This window comes from Cebus imitator, unplaced genomic scaffold (genome assembly GCF_001604975.1).
Source record: "Cebus imitator isolate Cc_AM_T3 unplaced genomic scaffold, Cebus_imitator-1.0 Scaffold281, whole genome shotgun sequence".
In the NCBI taxonomy this organism is placed as follows: domain Eukaryota; kingdom Metazoa; phylum Chordata; class Mammalia; order Primates; family Cebidae; genus Cebus; species Cebus imitator.
In genome coordinates, this window is record NW_016107596.1 from 3,194,600 (window position 1) to 3,213,554 (window position 18,955).

General features: G+C 46.7%; 1 protein-coding gene across 4 annotated transcripts in view; it reads right to left on the minus strand.

Annotated features, from left to right (window-relative positions):
• MTMR14 (myotubularin related protein 14) overlaps positions 1-18,955 on the minus strand; it is a 52,652-nt gene that overhangs the window by 17,976 nt on the left and 15,721 nt on the right. For 3 of the 4 annotated variants that reach the window (XM_017501570.1, XM_017501568.1, XM_017501566.1), the window contains exons 4-10: positions 16,349-16,424; positions 13,816-13,876; positions 12,141-12,263; positions 10,590-10,663; positions 6,231-6,301; positions 5,574-5,648; positions 366-432 (exon numbers count right to left, since the gene is read on the minus strand). In XM_017501570.1, the coding sequence (XP_017357059.1) occupies positions 366-432; positions 5,574-5,648; positions 6,231-6,301; positions 10,590-10,663; positions 12,141-12,263; positions 13,816-13,876; positions 16,349-16,424 (547 nt within the window). The remainder of the gene's footprint in view (positions 1-365; positions 433-5,573; positions 5,649-6,230; positions 6,302-10,589; positions 10,664-12,140; positions 12,264-13,815; positions 13,877-16,348; positions 16,425-18,955) is intronic. The other variant, XM_017501567.1, reaches the window with a different exon arrangement.

An 18,955-nucleotide genomic window follows, 5' to 3' on the forward strand; every position in this document is an offset into this window, starting at 1 on the left:
ATGCCCAGCTAATTTTTTGTATTTTTAGTAGAGACGGGGTTTCACCATGTTGACCAGGATGGTCTCGATCTCTTGACCTCGTGATCCACCCGCCTCGGCCTCCCAAAGTGCTAGGATTACAGGCTTGAGCCACCGCACCCGGCCGTAATGAGTTCTTAATTTTGTTTTCCAGGATTTTGAGGACGTGGAATAAAGCTACCAATGGACAAGTCCCATTCAGCCTGTGGGATTCTAGGGACTCCCTAAATCCCTCCCACAGCACAAAAGTTAGGTGTGTGACCCCAACAATATATAGTTGGGGGAGAAAGAATTGGGAACTCCCCAAGGGTGCAGTGGCTTGAGGGCTCTGGAGAAGACAGACTCACCATCGCTGTTAACTAAGGAAAGCAGCAGCTTCAGGTAGTTTTGTGTTTGTTGCACCAGGTCCCAACTCTGTTGGAGAAAATAGAGAAGAAAAGGGATCTAAAAATGGACATGAACTCTGATTTAGAATTTTAAGGATTTAAAAAATAAAATGCCAAGAGTTATTCTGGGGCAATATGTACACAAGACCCTTGGTCACAGACCATAGGTTTCGATAATCTGGGACATTCATATTCCAGCTCCAGCAGCTCCTTCCACCTCTCCTGGCAACCCTCAGCCTGTGGACCCCCTACTCTTATGTTCTGACCCGATGTGAGAATGAAGAACAGAAAGGGATGCTGAGGCCAGAGTGACCCACGGCCCCCTGCCCACGTTAGGGTCCTCTAAGTGCTGGACTCCTGCTGGTATGGCTGTCCAGGAAGTCAGTAAAGGTAAATGAAGAGCGCTGAGGCTGTGGCCAATGTCTCCAAATGGCCACTTAAAAAAATTCATTCCTTCATTTGTCATCACATCACAGAAACTAAAACATCAACCTTTTCAAACATGCTTCATTTGCTTTTTATTACTATTTACTGCACACTATCTTTTAATGAATAATAAATGGAGTCTGGCAGGGAAAGTCTTTTAAAACAGGAGGCCCATGAAGTGGGAGATGGAAAATTAAGCAAAAGCCTTAAAGAGATAAGAAACCCTATTCTAGCCCAAGTGCAAGGTCTAGCCCAGACCCTCTAAGAAACAGCCCACTTGGAACCTGGAACTCCATGGAGGGGCCTGACCCAGTTTTGCGGCACCCTTTTCCCTAGCTGGGGCAGCCTCTGTTCTCTAAAGATACAATTGCTTAGCAGTGTTCTGGAGCTGTGCAGAGAGGGTGGCGCATGCCAGCAAGACAGCACTTCCCAGGGGGAGGGGGAACACGGCACCTGTAATTGGAATGGCTTTCCCAGAAATTTAAAACAGGCTCATTTACCTGACCCTCCCACGCCCCCAGAGAGTTCTGACCCACTTTTAGTGGCTCCAGAGACAGGCGCTGCAGTGCTGTGCTAATAAAGTCATTATCAGTAGTTGCACAAGGGGTCTCTCAACTTATCTGGCTCAACGTGTCAGACACACTCACTGCCAATGGAGCAGTGATTCTCACAGGGCAAGGAAACGCAGGAGAGGGAGATAGGAGCCACGCTGTACCAAGCCCAGTGTCAGGTGGGCTGGGGAAGACTGCAGCAGACGCGCCAAGGACTAGAGAGCTGCAGAGCGCCAGCCACCATGACAGCTGCCTGGAGGAGATACTGACCATCAGGAAGGAGCAGCAATTTCTCAGGGCTGGGGCAGGAGCTACAGGCTGGGGAGGGCTATGCTGGTAGAGAACCAAGGTCACATGGCTGAGCTGAAGGATAAATCCAGCCCTGCCAGACTCCAATGACTCCACATTCTTAATCATATCCTACACTGTAGGTACTTTTCTTAAAACACCAGAGTAAGAAGCAAAAGTCTGAGGGGACTGCTCAAAGTGAGGACCGGGGAGATAAGCTAACAACTAGGCCCATGCCTGACTCTCATCCTATGTGCTTCATGAAAAAGTCTCTAGGAGCTGAGCTGAACGCCATGCCTCTGCTTATGTTTCTATGCCTGGAGCACTCTTTCTCCTGGTTGGCAAACTCCTTTTCATCCTTCAAAGGCCTTGCCCAATTATCTTCTCTTTGGGGCTTCTGTGACTACTGGTCAAAACTATAATGTAGGTGATGGTTATGTTGTTGCCTCTTTTCCTAGTCTAATCCCCATGAGGGCAGAGGCTGCTTTGGCATTTCTGCATCTCTAAGGCTTAGTGTTCAGGGACTAGGAATCATTGCAGAATGTTCCTTCCTGCCTGTTCATAGTTGGGGCAATGCTGAGTGCCTGAGGAGCAGCAGCCCCAGGGAGGGGTCTTAGGACACAGGAAGAAGGGGCGTACCTCTATGGAACCCAGTCTGGTTACATGGAGGGGAGCAAGACACATGTATACTTCCGCAACGGCTCCTACCATTCATTCATTCAGTGAACCTCACAATGAACGCCTCCTGAAGGGCGTGGCACCAGGTGCACAAGGGAGAATATGACTTCAGCCCCCATGGAGCCATGGGAGAGGGAAGATAAAGCAAACCACTGGAGGTGTGCAACTAAAAGGAGACCTCTAGGATGCTGTGCAACCATGTGACTGGAGAGCCAGGACTTATCTATAGGGACATCAGAGAAGGCTTCTCAGAGACAGTGACATGAGACAGCATAAGCAACAGAGAAAGGAGACACGTGTTTCTAGCAGAGAGCCTTAAAGAGATGAGAAACCCTGTTCTAGCCCAAGTGCACGTGCAAATGTGGAGAGGGCTGCCTTCTTAGGGAGCTGAAGGGAGGCCAGTGAGGCTGCAGGAATATCAGCTCGTGACAAGAACAGGCAAGACCAGACTGCATGGAGCTGGGTAGGCCATGTAGAAGTTCTTGCATTGTATTCTGAGGAAAATGGGAAGTCAGTGGTAGGTTTTAAGGTAGGGGTGACAATGATGAGGCCCATGCTCAGCTGCGAGATGTACTGAGACAGCAGTGGCCTGAGCTAGGTACTGCACAAGACAGGGCAAGGATTACAGTTGCACCAGAGGCAGAGATGAGAGAACCGATTGGAGCTGGTGATGGATGTGGGGGAGGCAAAGAACTCGAGTTTCAGGTGTGAGCATCTGGGTAAATGGTGGGCTATGGTCAACTCTACTCTGGACAGCTTGAGTCTGAGGGGCCGCCTGAAGGGACATGTGTGAAAGGTGATGCAGGGCCGGGCGCAGTGGCTCACACCTGTAATCCCATCACTTTGGGAGGCTGAGGTGGGTGGATCACCCAAGGTCAGGAGTTTGAGACCAGCCTGATCAACATGAAGAAATGCCGTCTCTACTAAAAATAAAAAATTAGCTGGGCGTGGTGGCGCATGCCTGTAATCCCAGCTACTTGTGAGGCTGAGGCTGAGGCTGGAGAATCATTTGAACCCAGATGGCAGAGGTTGGAGTGAGCCAAGATTGCGCCACTGCACTCCAGACTGGCCTAAAAGAGCAAAACTCTGTCTCAAAAAACAAAAGAAGAAAAGGAAAGGAAGAGAAGTGAAAAGAAAAGAAAGGAAGGGAGGGAGGGAGGGAAGGAAGGAAGGAAGGTAGGTAGGAAGGTTATGCAGGTATGGATGAGAGAGGTCTGGCCATGGGCTCATGGTGTAGACGATGGAGGAGATCACCTGGGGAGATGGTGAAAAGTAACAAGGTACCAGCACCCCAGGGCTTTGTGGGCAGAAAGGGCAGAGCCCACACCTGGCCAAGGAAGAGGATGCTAGGAGTCCCAGTGAGGCAAACGGGTTGAGCAACACCAAAGAGGTGGCTTCTCAGGAGGCACCAGCCTGCCTGCTACACTCCAGCCCTGCCGCCTTCAGGCCTGGAAGTTTATCAGTGCTCACTTCCCTGAGTTAGCTAGCTAGCAGCCTCTTCATAATAATCACTACAATCTGTCTGGTATTTCAGTTCAGGAATCACTTTCAAGCAGTGATCATATTTGAGCCGGGCACAACTCTGAAATAGGTACTGCCAACACCACTTTCAGGGGAAAGTGAGGTCATTTGCTCAAGGCCACAGAGCCTGGAAGGAAGGGCCAGGCAAGCGGGGACCTAGGTCCAGGGCCTGCATCTACTAAGCACAGCACCTCCTCACATGCACAGGACCCCTTCCTAAAGAGGCAAACATTCTTGGTGGGACCAGTACCAGGAACTGTCACATCTCATTTGCTGAGTAGTTCATCAGATCCAGTTTGTACCTGCATAAGGAGAAAAAATGGTGCCAGAAGGGACCAGAAAGAAGGTGGCTTGGGGCAGCGTACACTTGACCTCTGCATGCAATAAAGAACGAAGGAAGCCTGTAGGTTCTTTTATCCAATCTGTCTAGGCACTGCCTCAACATGAGACCACAGCACCGGTACCCCAAACCTGTTCGTTCTCCAGGCTTCCAGACCATAACAAACAACTGGCCTGCTTTCCTCCCCAGTGCTCCCTCTCTTGCAAACACCTGCATAGGGGAGACCTGACATCACCCTACTTCATACATTCAAACAATTGCTGTGAGCATCTACCTTGTGATTAGGGGCTAGATATATAGAGAGAAAACAAGATGGATCTTGCTGCTATCAGGACCATACAGTACTGACATTGGTGATCTAGGAGCACCTAGTTGCTTAACATAGATGGGCCAGCCTTTCAAAGAAAGAGAGATCTCAAGGCTGGGTGGGAGCTGTCCAGACCTGGGACAGGGAAACTAGCAGGGAGGCAGGATGTTTTCTGTTGTTTACTGGCTCAGTCTTTCAAGTTCTAGGCTCTGTGCCTGTTTCTGTGCTGGGATGCACAAGCTGTGGGTCCCCGTCCTCCAGGATTTCAGGGAAGCAGATCTCTAAATCAGTGACTACAGCTCAGTGGAAAATTCCATGACGGATGTGCCCAGGAGGTTAATGGGAATATAGATGCAGGCATCCAACTCGCCAGGGATAAGGAAGAGGCAGATGAGGGAAGTCTTCCTGAAGTAGACACTTGAGCCAAAGCCTGAAGGGCAGTATGTCAGCCAGACAAGAGGAAGCTGAGAGGTGGCAGCCAGGCAGAAGAACAGGACATGGGGAAGGTCGCAGAAAAACAAGACTACTTGTTCTGTCTGAAGCAAGTGGCAAGCAAAGCTGCTGGCAGCCTTCAGACTGTGTGGGCTAAGGGTGGAGAGGTGGATCCAGTAAGACTAGGGGCCCCTTCCATGGTGCGCAGTGATGGAGGAGAGCATGGTGGAAGTAATTTTAACGTTTCTATAATCAAATGAGGTCAGGCAGCTCTGTACTTCCTCTGGCTGAACACATATTTAAAAGGAAAAATGAAAAAGTAACTAAAGCCCAGATCTGGAATAGCAGACTCTATGAGGTCCTCTGGAAACAGAACCCCTGGTGGATGCAAATCTTTGAATGAGTCACGTTCAGAAAGCTTTGATTTTCTGGGCCATGAGCAAATCAGGAGATAGTTAAACGGACACACAATTCCTCCTGTCTGAGAGGTCAGAGGGCCAAGGGCATTTGAGGGGACAAGCCAGTCCATCAGGCAAATGCACGAGGGCCTTGTGGGGTAGGCAGCAGGGATCCCCTTGGTCCCCACCCCCTTATCCTGCCCTCAATGCTTGAGTCAGGCCCCTCACCTGATACTGGCTCCAGTCAATGTTCAGAGAGTGAGTCAGGAAGTCGGGGATGCTCAATGGGGCATCAACGTAGTCCTGGAGACAGAAACACCTGTGAGATGTGGACTGGCCACCAGAGGAGGCTGAGGTAACGGGGAAGCTTGCAGTCCTGAGGCTGTGACTACCACAGGCAGTGCTTGCCTCTTCCAGGACAGACACCTGTGCTACCTGGGAGTGACAGCTTAAAAATCAATGTGACCAGGTCATTACAGCTGAGTGGAGTTTTTCCGTCAGACCCTGGTTGGTCGTCGCTGAAACAGGCAAGGTCAACATGTATTCAGCTTCTAGTAGGTTTCCCTTAGCCTGTGCCTACAGGCTGGGAAAGGAAAAGAATGCTGACCCTAGCCTTTACACAGACAGTAGAGAAAGGAAGGGCTTTTCCTGAAAAATTCCCTTAAACGAAAGAGAAATAAAGGGGAGAAGAAAGTATACATGACAAAAAATTTAACATGTATATACAAGGAGAAGAGGAAGTGAAAGAAAGAATGAAACTATCAGGGAAGAAGGCAGAAAAGAAAGAGGGAGTTATTTTCCCAAAAAAGACTGCTAGCTGTTCTCTTTGGTCTCTCTTTACAAACAGACATAAGACCCAAGTTGATGTATGTTATGGGCTCATACCTGCTTCCAGTTAAATATGAGCCCTTCTGCCATGTAATCCCGATCTTTATATTCCTTGAAAAATTCACAGCCTGGAAAAGAAGGGCAGAGTTATGACACCTCCCTTCCCAGCCCAAAGTCTTCTGAGACAGCCCTGGCCAGACCCAGAGCCCTGAGTGCTGTGGACAGAGGGAGCCACCAGCTCACACTTCTCCCAACTAGTGGCTCCAGTGAGGCCAAGGCTGACATGGTGGGTGAGAGCCAGGGGAGAGCCTCCAGAGCCCCTCTGGTTTCCTGGCTGCATGCCTTTTCTACGAGGCACCGCCTGCTCTCAGCCTCTTTGTAACTTTCTCCATTCATGCTCACTAATCACCAGTCACTTCCCCCACACTGCAAGTCCCTTTGTCCTATAGGTCTCTGTAGTGCCAATCCCCGTAAACAAAGGCATGACGTACCACTGCAGCCTAGTTGCAGAGGATCACTCTTCCTCATCTCTAAAATGGGGGCAAATAATGCTAGCCTCGCAGGCTTTTAGTGAAGACTGAACATCCTAACATACTGGGAAGGACCATGGACAGTGCCTCAAACCTGGTGCTCAAGAGACACTGCCATGCCCAACGAAGCAAGCAAAGAGGCACTTTTCTGTGTTATTTGGTGGAAAAATTGTTAAGTAACACCACCAGGATAAGCCTTCAGGAATAGAGAGAAACAATGGAGAGAATAGGGCTTTGGCACATTACCAGCTTCAAATCTCAGCTTTTCACTTAACACTGTAACGCTGAACAAGTTGTTTAATGTCTCTAAGCCTTGATTTTCTCATTTGTAAAATGGCTGTTTAAGGATGACATAATACATATAAAACACCTAGCACAGCACTGGTCCAAGTGGCACTCACACTGCCACTGCAGGAAAAGCCCATGGTACCGGCCCACAGTTTGAAGTCGACTACTTTTCTCTGCACTTGGGGTTGGCAGCCTTGGTCAGACATAATCCGTTTTGCCTCCAATCTGTGGCCTGCCCCTGCTGAGTCTAACCACAGCACAGCGAGCATCTGGGCCTTCAAGGAGCTCCTGGTGGCTTCAGGAAATGTGGTGGGAGAACACACTTGGATAGCAGTTTCTTGCAGTTATTCTCAGCACCCAGGGCCTCTACAGAAACTTCAGAGGGCACATGGCTTTGGCCACACCTCTAAGTCTGGTGAAGTCCCAGAAGGCAAGAAAACAATCGTCCAAATTCAGGAGAAGTAGCTGCAAAGATTCCATGGAATGTCACAGCAACTCTTGGGTCAAGTTCCTGTCTGACACCACCTCAGGGAATATAGGAAAGCTTCTCTAGAGACCCAGCCCATGTTTTCCAGAAGTGGTTTTCATCCCATACACATCCTACACTCTAATCCCCAGACCTCGAGAAGTCTGCAAACAATCCTCAACCATAACACTTCAGCCTATTCTTGGGAGCCTCATTGGGAGAAAGAAGAATTACAGATCTCAGAGGCCCTGAGTTATGAGCCCAGGTTTAGAAGAGACACCAATTATCCCTCGGAGCTCTTGTGAAGTGCTGTTTTTCCAACTCTAGCTGCTCAAATCAACACTGCGGGCCTTAGGCTGAGCTCAGACCCGCCTATGATGCAGAAGCAGTTTTTGTGAGAAATGGACAGAATTAAAATAGACTCTACTCAGGGCAATGCCTGATGTTCATTACCTGAACAGGCTTCTGAACCACTTTCAAGCAACAGGGGAGGGACCAAAAGCAGACAGAGAAGAACCATTCACTCAAGGAGGAAACAAATTAGATTTGTGCTGCAGAGGGCCCCATCTATTTTGGTGCGCTGAAAGAAATGATCCCAGAATACTTCTTATTTTCAAGAGCCCAAGAGAGTTTGACACAGCTAGAACTAAGGCTATTTAGTACCCGTCTGGGCCTCGATGTCATCATAAGGCTCAACTGAGATTCCTTAGACAGCATCAAAGTGCAGCTCATGGCTTGGTTTGGATAATCGTAATTTTATTTCTTTTTCTTATTATAAAGTAATACAAGTATGCAAAAAAAAAAAACCACAAGAACACAAGTATATCAAATAAAAAGTGATTCTCCTGTTCCCCTTATCGGGCTGTGCAATGTGTCTCTCCCCATCTCCAGCTTTTTAATTTTTATTGATCCTCGTTACCCACCCCAACACACATGCACTTAGATGCAGTACATATAAACTTTGGTCTCTTTTGATGCCTTTTATAACAAAAAAAGTTGTGGGGAAAGCAAGCAGACATCTTAACACTGTGGCACATTTCCTTCTTCCTTTTTAGTAAGCACATTTTCCTTTACTTAGTTGAGAGTGTACTATGTGATTCTGAATCCTGCTTATCTTAAGCTCTGTGACGTTTTCCGTGTTAAAAAGTTTAAGCATCTTCTATTTTTCTTTTCTTTTCTTTCTTTTTTTTTGGTAGAGACAGACTGTTGCTATGCTTCCCAGGCTGGTCTTGAACTCCTGGGCTCAAGCAATCCTACTGCCTAGGCTTCCCAAAGTGCTGGGATTACAGGCGGGAGCCACTGTGCCCAGCCCATAGTCTATTCTTCTACAATATGCAATATTTCATCCTGCTGAAGGATGTGCCATCATTTAATCATTATTCTGAATCATGAAAACATTTCTTGTTTTGCTATTACAAATAGACATTGTGATGAACGTCCTCAGCACCAAGATGGCTGAATTACATACTAATGACCAATTATCAGAAAAATACCTGGGTCAAAGGGTGCTAACATTTTGGGAGTCTTGTAACAAGCTGCCAAACTACAGCAGAAAGGACACTGCATTACTATTTTGGAGCAGTGGTATTTATACTTCTAGCAAAACTATTTTTTCCAAACCAAGTCCTACTTGGAACCTAAATTTAAAATGAAGAAAGTGATGCCTGGTTCCTCAGGCAGTGCAATCCTGCAGACAGTTCAGTCTGTGGAAGCCCAGAAGCATCTCCTGGGAGTTGGAAACTGTGTCTGAAAAGCATCTACAGAGTTACCCAATGGTTCTAATGTGAACCCCCTTATGTAGGATACTCCTGTCAGAGTGTAGGTCTGATACTGTCAACTTCACCCCAGCATCATTATCATCATTATCATCTACATCAGCCCAAAGTTGCTTTTAGGGAACAAGAGGTTCCCTGAGTCTGTCTTTCCCAACTACTCATCATTAGGTCTGTTATGTACAGGACACCTGTTATGGATGGGTCTGGCACTTCATTCTGAAATGAGCACCATTATCTTCATTTTATTAAGGAGGAAACTGATGCTCAGAAGGGTTATGGGACTTGTTCAAGGAGACAGTGCTAGGGCTGGGACTCCTGCCCAGTTCCATGTGGTACCAAACACTATGCTGGCAGAGAACAGTGCATAGACTCAGGGGAAGTCCCTTATAAAGGTGCTGGGTTACCAGGGGCTAGAGTATGGATACCACCAGCTTGCACCTGATGGGACACCCTCCCCCCAACCCCCCCGCAAGGCACTAGATGAACCTGCCTGCCCTTTCTCACGGCTATGTGGCCCCAAAATTGAGGAGATGAGGTCCAACACAAAAAGGCAGATGCTTGTGCGAGGTTTTAAGGAGAAAGAGTATATTACTCCCTGTTGTGTGCTGACAGCATCTTGCACTGATGTTAGAGCTCCGCGGCCTCCCTTGCTAAACAGGCAGGTATTTCCAGAAAGTGTGAATGCTACAAACTAGACTACCAGCTTTAATATCCAGTGCAGAGACTACAGCCCTGGCCACAGGTTGCACACACTTTCACGTGCAAGAGACAAATGCAGCTTTGTGGATACCAATGTGCTTCGCAACATGGTATGGCCATTGTCCAGTTGCTGGGAACACAGCAATTATGTGTTCTTCTACCACCAGAATAGCCTTGCCGGGGGCAATTTCCACAAATAACTCAATCACTTCAAGACATGCACCCAAAGGGTGACATCCACTCAGGCTAGAGCAGCAAGTGCAGCTGCTGACACAGACTACTACTAATGTCATTTTACACTTAAACAGTACTTTCATGCACAGAGCCCTTTCATGTAAATCAAAACTCTGAGCGACATTGTTCCAAGTTCCTGAAAAAACTTGAGCCTTGGAAGGGTAAAGTACTTCATTCAAGGCTGTGGCTAGTACCAGTGACAGTACTCAAACCCTAGGCCCCTTGAGTGGAAAGCCCCTTCTCCAGGACACTATCCTACACTTAGCTGGCCTGTAACTAGGAACCAAAACGTCCTGTGCTGCCTGACACAAACCCTCCAGGAAAACTCCCTGGACATCATTGTACCTAAGCAGAGAGGGCTTGCTCAAGGCCACCCCCAGGTCCCCAGTCCTAGGATGCCTGCCACTAGATGAGAGCTCCCTACCTGGATATGGGATGGAGAGGAGAGTGAAGTCGGCATAGCGCTGGGCTTTGTCCACCTTCTCAGAGGAGGTTACACTACAAGACAGGGACACAATGTGTTACAGCATCACCACACACACACACACACACACACACACACACACACACACTATTCCTCAAATAAGGATTATAATCACAAATGAAGCTTCTGCTAAAAAACTATTCTTCAATGTTAACAATTCCCTTTGGCAGTGCCTACTTTGTACAATTAAGAATTCTAACTTTGGCTGGGTGAGGTGGCTTGAGGTGAGGAGTTCGAGACCAGCCTGGATAACATGGTGAAACCCCATCTCTACCAAAAATGTAAAAAAATTAACTGGGTGTGGTGGTACACTCCCATAATCTCAGCTACTCAGGAGGATGAAGCAGAAGTGCTTAAACCTGGGAGGCAGAGGTTGCAGTGAGCCAAGATTATGTCCAGCCTGGGCGACAGAGCAAGATTCCACCTCAAAAAAAGAACTCTAACTTCTTTGCCCCTATTCTAATATATCAAGTAAGGGAGATTATTCCCCCTCTAATACTACAGTGATCCTCAATCAGACCCTAAAGGTGCAGAACAACCTTCCACCTGACCCCAAAATGCACATGGTATAGCCACTCTAACCCAGGAGTGAGATGAGAGCCAAATAATATAATCCTATGGGAATCCTTTTTTTTGCTCTCCTGTTTTCAAGCCCACTTCTAAACAGGGTGAACAAACAGCATCTGAAAATAAATACTAGGGACTCTAACAGATAAAGGAAGGGAGGAATAAGGCAACATTCTGATCTGCAGATAGGTGAGCTCTGACTTTAGTCTCAGTGTGCCTTATTTTCTAAGACCATCTTTTAGGATAATTAAAAGACATCATTTAAAAACAAACAAAATTTTGGGAAAAGCTCCTATAGTCTCATCACTAACCCAGGCAATATTTTTTAGTTTTGACTTCTCATATTTGAATTTGGTCCATATGTGTTTTTATATAATAGCAGTCACTGAAGTAAAATTTGAATATATGCTGATTTTTTTGTTTAATTTTAAAAGAAATCCTAGGACCAGGCACGGTGGTTCATACTTGCAATCCCAGCACTTTGGGAGGCTGAGGCAGGAAGACTGCTTAAGGCCACATGTCTGAGACCACCTTTGGCAACAAAGACCCCATCTCTATGAAAAATAAATTCTAAAAAATTAAGAAATTCTAATTTGCCACACATGGCATAGAACTTGGAGCCAGAAATAAAAATTACAGAGATATGTAAGAGAAGGTGGCAGCAGAGCACCAGGTAGAGACTAATGGATTCCTCAGTCACTAACATACAACCTGAGCAAGCTATTTAAGCTCTCTGTGCTTCAGTATCTGAAAAAGGGGGACACTGGTACCTGTTTTGCAGGGCTGTCTGAACATACAGTGAGACAATGTACAGAAAGCCCTCTGTAAGGAGGCCAGCACACAGTGACAGCTACGTACTAACGCCAGCCCTGCAAATCTGTGCACACTGCCTCTGCTCATTTTGTGGTGGGTGCCTGTACTTACTTCATGCCAAACTTCACCTTCTTGTTCTCCACCATCAGGTCACAGATGTATTTGACTGACAGGTATCGAAGCAGCTTGATGTCATAGCCTCTGACCTTATCAAAAAGATGCGTGTCACCACTTCTGAAATAAAGAGCCAGGGGGAGAAATTACATGGCATGTTCACTCAGAGGAGCGTAGGGGTGGGCATTCATTCAGGGAAACATGGATGTCACTTTTCTCCAGAAGCTGGGGCATGTGCTAGGTAGACGCATGGGTGCCAAAGAGGCCAACTGGTTTCAGAGAGGTTGCTTGCAGGGAAGGTGACTTTCTAAGAGATTACCTCAGTCTCTGGGATGTATTTCAAAGAGGAGCAATTTGCAGGCGGAAATGGAAAAGGACTTCCTGGCATTGCTTGACATTAAGCGAAAAGACTCAAGATAATCTCAGGGTTCTAAAAAGCAGCAGGCTGGTGGCTGATAGAATCTTTCGGTTTCCAGTAGAGTTGATCTCCTCCACCCCCTCCTTTTCCCCCCATTTATGACAATTTATAGCCACATGACTTGTTCATAATGTAACAGGCTGAAATTCTTGTAGAGATAAAGTTTTTAGAGCTATTTTATCAACTGATTATGAAATACTAGCAAGTAAATTCCTTCTACCTAGCAGGCCAATGAAGCAAAGAGAAAGATAAAATGCTTCTATCTCAATGCTGCCTTTTGATCAGCCCTGCAGATTTAGGCAGTAGAAAGCATAAACAGTCACCATTACTTTTTTTTTAATCCACACTGCTTTGTTGCCCCCAGCAATCTCTTTGTCAAGAACAGTATATGCTGAAGATGATGACCTGGCTGGGCAGAGGTCACCTGATCTAGGGAGAAGAGCCAAACATTCTTGAGCACAAGCCAAGAGCCACTGCTTTCAGAGCTAACAGGCAGAACCCGGGCATAGCAAAATGCCCTTTAATGAACTAAACTATGATTCGGGAAGCTGATTTTAACGAGGGTGCTTGTGTGCATTCCAGAGATGCTTGTCACCAATTAAAGACTTTCCATGTGGTACAGACCATGCAAAGGAGCTTTTCTAAAATATCCTGTAGTATTGTTTTCTAAAAACATTTGGGAAGGGGATAGGAAGAGTGTTAACCAGCCCATTTCCTCCTTTCATAGGGACTCAAACTCCTGTTCTGTACCAAGCTTTTCTCAGGTATAGCACCAATCATGCAGCTGTAAAACATCTGATCTCCAAATGCGCCTTCCAGGCTAGACCACATGTCTCCTAGGTATGGACTGTAGCCCTTACCCTGTGCCTCAGTAGTACTAGGTGTACTGGGTGAGATCTGGCAGGTTGGTAGCATCATAGCTGCAAACTGGCAACTCTGTGGGGGCTTTAAAACAAATATAGATGTCTGGGCCCTATCTCAGGCCTGCAGTACCAGGAACCCCAAGAGTGGGACATTCTCTCTGAATCCAGATGTGCAGCCAAGATGGAGACAGGCTGCTCAGGTATTTGGATGCTACCCAGTGGACTTCAACAGCCCTATTTCAGGGATACAGACTTGGCAGACAGAAGGAAAAAAGGCCAATCCACTCACCTGAACCAGTGACAAATACACACAGACAATATGAACATGCCATCTCTGGCCAGACACCCCATCCCCAACACAAGCCCCTGACCAGAGCAACCCGGCACTGACCGAACAGCACAGTCCTCCTCCGTGACGTCCTCCACATCTGCCCAGGCATCATCTGCACCCCCTGCCAGAAAAACCTATCTGTCAGTACTGAGGCTGTGACCCAGGGCTCCACACAGGGGCTTCCTTATCAGCCTCCTTCCCTATAGTGCCAAGGGTGGGCTGGGCCAACTTGGCTCCACCCCTAAGGACACACTATGCCCCCATATGCCTGGTAGTTTTCATCTCTAAGGTGAACTCCTGTTTGGCCCCTGATCTCCACCCAGCTCACTCAGATCCCCTACCTATACTACTATGGCCATGGGTAACTTTTGTTTTGAGATGGAGTCAAAAGCTCTGTCACCCCTAGGCTGGAGTGCAGTGGCATGATCTCAGCTCACTGCAACCTCGGCCTCTAGGGTTCAAGTGATTCTTGTGCTTCAGCCTCCCAAGTAGCTGGGATTACAGGCATGTGCCACCACACCCGACTAATTTTTTTTTTTTTTTTTTTCAGATNAAAAAAGCTCCAATAACTGCCGGGAACATGAAACCTTTTCCAACATGACAACACCTTTAAGATCAGTTTCTAGGACCTAACTTCCACACATACTTTTCCCTAAAACTGATCTGCCCAAGAAAGCCTTTGGGAGAGTCTCCCCTTCTACCTCCCTTTCCCAATTGCTCTTTTCCCACTTTACAAAAAAGGCACACCAGGGACTAAGACAATAGTCAGTCTCTCCCCACTGCCCTGCCCTTGACCACTGAGGCACTCAGACACCAGCTAACGAAATTAACAGACTGGGGCCGGGCGCGATGGCTCACGCCTATAATCCTAGTACTTTGGGAGGCCAAGGCGGGTGGATAACAAGGTCAGGAGATCGAGACCATCCTGCCAATGTGGTGAAACCCCATCTCTATTAAAATACAAAAAACGGGCCGGGTGTGGTGGCACACGCCTGTAGTCCCAGCTTCTCGGGAGGCTGAGGCAGGAGAATCACTTGAACCCAGGAGGAGGATTCGGTGAGCCAACATTGTGCCACTGTACTCCAGCCTGGCAACAGAGCGAGGCTCCATCTCAAAAAAAAAAAAAAAAAGAAACGAATAGACTGAATTCCTGCTCCCCTTCCCTTCTGAGCCTTCTTTATCCGTCCATTCTTCCTGGACCAATTTCCCCCAAATTGCTACTTGCATTCGGGATTTCCCCACTCTAACATCACAATGGCTCACCTAGCAAACACAGAGCCACCTTCCTTCTCAGTGTTCAGCCTTCCTCATTTAATCCCCTCCATCCTCTGCCCTGACGTGTACTCTCTACTTAGGGAAGTTACTTATTCACTCTGAGCCTTTGTTTCATCTGCAATGAAATGGGCACATCCCTTACACCAAAAGATAGGTAAAAATGAAACCACACTGGTGAGACAAATTAACAAAAGTCCTTAGAATATAATCTCCATGAGAATAAAGATTTTTGTTTGCTTACAGTGCCTGGCACATAACACACAATAAATACTTGGTTTATTATGTAATTGAAAGAATGAACAAACACTATGTTAACTCACTTGATTTAATCTACTCCATAAACCTTTGAAATAGGTGATTATTATTCCCATTTTATAGGAGAGGAAAAGGAGGCTTTGCATAGGCAGGAAGTAAGAGTCAAGATCTGAACCTAGGCAGTCTGGTTCTAGAACACGGGGTGGGGTATGCTGGTGTGACCATCCCTTCCCTACCTAGAACCATCCTTCAGTCAGAATTGGTCTGTTTCCCTGGATTGCTTCCAACAACACGAGGCACCCAGTAACCACCCAAAGTTTGGCTACTAAATGTTGAGGGGCAAAAAAGACCCTATACTTTGCATTAAGCCAGTTACCCCAGACGACAATCTTGAAGCATGAAACTATGGTATGGCCTTACCTTGCCCTTGAACAGGATTACTGGGCAGACAAACCGTCCTCTGCACCGGGCCATCTTGCTGCGGTGGATGAGGTCTTGCAACTTGCTCACCTGCACAGTACTCTCAAACCTAACACACAGGCAAGAGAGGCAGGTCAAGCAGACTTCGAAGTGGGCACTTTATGTACATCTGTTTATTCACACAAACCCCCATACTAGATCTGTGCATATAATACTTGCTTGAAATTAAATGTCATTCCTAAATTTTGTATCATCGATATATATATATATATATATTTTTATATATATATATATTTTTTGAGATGGAGTTTCACTCTTATTGCCCAGACTGGAGTGCAATGGCACAATCTTGGCTCACTGCAACCTCCGCCTCCCAGGTTCAAGTGATTCTCCTGCCTCAGCCTCCTGAGTAGCTGGGATTACAGGTATGTGCCACTATGCCCGGCTATTTTTTGTATTTTTAGTAGAGACAGGGTTTCACCATGTTGGTCAGGCTAGTCTTGATCTCCTGACCAGGTGATTCACCCACCTCAGCCTCCCAAAGTGCTGGGATTACAGGCATGAGCCATGGTGCCCGACCCGGGTATCTATTCTCTATGACTGGGTTCTCATTCTAGGTCAGAGGATGCTGTTCGACATTCACCTGAGAAAAAATAGTTGTAGCCTGAGCGTCCATACAGCTCTCCCCATCCAGCCAGTGTGGCCGACCTGCAAATGTGCTAGGAGAGAAACAGCATTTTCAGGGTCAGATGGTTTCTGAAGCATGCACAGTTGAAGGAACACCTGGGACTCCTCTGATTCTTCTTCTAGGCCAGAATAATGGGCCCAAGAGCACTCCCCTAAGTTCAGCATCAAGGCTGCCACAGTCAGTCAGAAGATGCCCAGAATCAATACACAACCTCTACCAAGGGAGTCTCACTCCCAAACAAGAGGTGCCAGTGTTACCAACAGGATTGGATTAGATAGGGTGGCTGTTCCATGTGTACCACATCCTGGACATGGTCCTGAAAAGCCCACCATCTACTCAGTGAATTTCAAAACAAGCCCATGAGGGAGATGTGGCAGATGGCATGCATTGGTGCTGTTTCACAGATGAAGAAAAGAAAAGCAGGCTAAGAGGTTAAGTGATGTATAAGGTCATATAATGAGGGGTAAACTGGGATTTAATCCAAACCCACTGACCTCTAAAGCCTGTGTGCCTACTGTGATTTGGAACTGTTTAGTGTAGAGGGGAACAACTTTTGCATCGGCGAGAAGGAGATGAGAAATGTTTTCGAGCTTTCTTTTCATCACTGAAGGGATTATTGTAAGTGAATTCTAGAAACCAGGCAATTGGCATGAACTTCAATATCTAATTGTAAGGCTACTTATTTAAATAAATTGTTTGCTGAAATCTAGTAGGATGGGGGGAATGGGAGGAGATACCTGGTGATGGGGAGGCAAATCAGCCCAAGTTTAGCTAAAGGCTAAGAGAACATGGCCCTGTTATACTACAATGGGGAATGGGGAAGTTGTGAGGTGACAGACAGGGAGTGAAGCGCACTGCTGAGTAGGTCACACAAAGTGCTCATGGAAAGTCGGTCCCTGGAAGACTGCAAAGTACCATCTGAGGGATTCTCCTTCTCTACCTGTAAGATAATGGGAAGGAAAGTTTTGCTGCTAAAGCAAAGAGTTGGTGCGTGGGAATGACTAGGTCACTTTCTGGCTCTCCCTGAGGTAGCAGCAGCCTAGGGGTGGGGACAGTAATAGAAAAGTTACCGGTATATATATAACCTGGGACAGAGCGAAGGACTTTATTGGTACCAGGGCAAGAGCTGGTTTGTGGAGAGGTTGTCCTGGAAGCCTACGAGAAGGACTAGGGCTAGTATTTCTGCTGGCCTAAGTAGGATGTAACTCCAGTGGGAGCCACTTAACTTTCTGTGGGTCTAAAAGCAATCTGAAAATCTGATTAAAAACTATCAACTGTCTCCTGAAAAAAAAATGTACACATCATAATTTACTTACATTTCCAGGGATTTCTGGACTCTCCCAAGTCCATTGATGAACCTATCCCCAGACCCTCTTAAAAGCCCTTGTTTTAAAGGAGTCAGCCACGTAGTAAGGAGTAAAGTGGATGCTTCCACAGGAAAGGGCTGAGGACCACTAAGACTCCAAAGAAAAGGGGGGAAGTTTGGTTTCCAAAATTCAGGATGTTGACAGGGTGTGTGGCTGCCTGTTCCACCGGCATATGTATCATGGCCACCCTCCCTGCTTCATCTAAGCTGCTGGCAGCTGACCTCACTCTCCTTTGCATTGTTTCTGTTAAATCTTTCAGAGCAGACGGCTGCCTTCTTTTTGGCTGTTGAGTTCTGAGGCCCTTTTTCTGTTTCCAATTCTTCTTCTATATCCCTCTATTGACCTTGTCTTTTTAGTAATTGAGACAGCCAGACCCAGGCCAAGAAGACCCCAGGGTCACATGGAGAAGAACAAGTTGGCCAAGTCCCCAAGTGGGGCACAAGCCTCTTCAGGAAGGCCCCTGGGAGAGGGGTGACCCCTCTTGATACACACCTGTTCCTTTGCCTCATGGTTCTGACTCAAAACCCATCATCTCTGTCCTTTAAGCTGGTTCCTGACTGAAAACGCAAGAATGTTCTCTATTTACCTAGTTAGGAATGGCCTCCAATTCTGCCTGTGGAAAAGCACTCAGTAGGATTTGCTAATTTAGTAACCTCTGACCTCTGCTCCCCACTTCTTAAACGAAAAGAAAGATGAATTGTTCCAGTTTCAATGGTCCAAGAGCCAGACACAAGTGTTTGGGGGGAAAACAGTCTGAGAACTTACCCTTCAATGGTTGAACTGAGTTTTGAAAAAAAATTTTTAAATATATTTTACTTAACCCATCATATCCAAGACATTATGTCAATATGCAATGACTTTTAAAATGAGTATTTTACATTATTTCTATTAAATCTTCAAAATTTGACATGTATTTTACACTTAAAGCATATCTTAAGTAGGATGTGAAACTTTGGGCATTGGCTGGGCCTGGTGGTTCACACCTATAATCCCAGCACTTTGGGAGGCCAAGGCAGGCAGATCACTTGAGGCTAGGAGTCTGAGACCAGCCTCACCAACATGGTGAAACTGTCTCTACTAAAAAGACAAAAATTAGCCAGGTGTGGTGGAACGTGCCTATAATCCCAGCTACTTGGGAGGCTGAGGCACAAGAATCACTAGAGCCCAGGAGGTGGAGGTTACAGTGAGGTAAGAT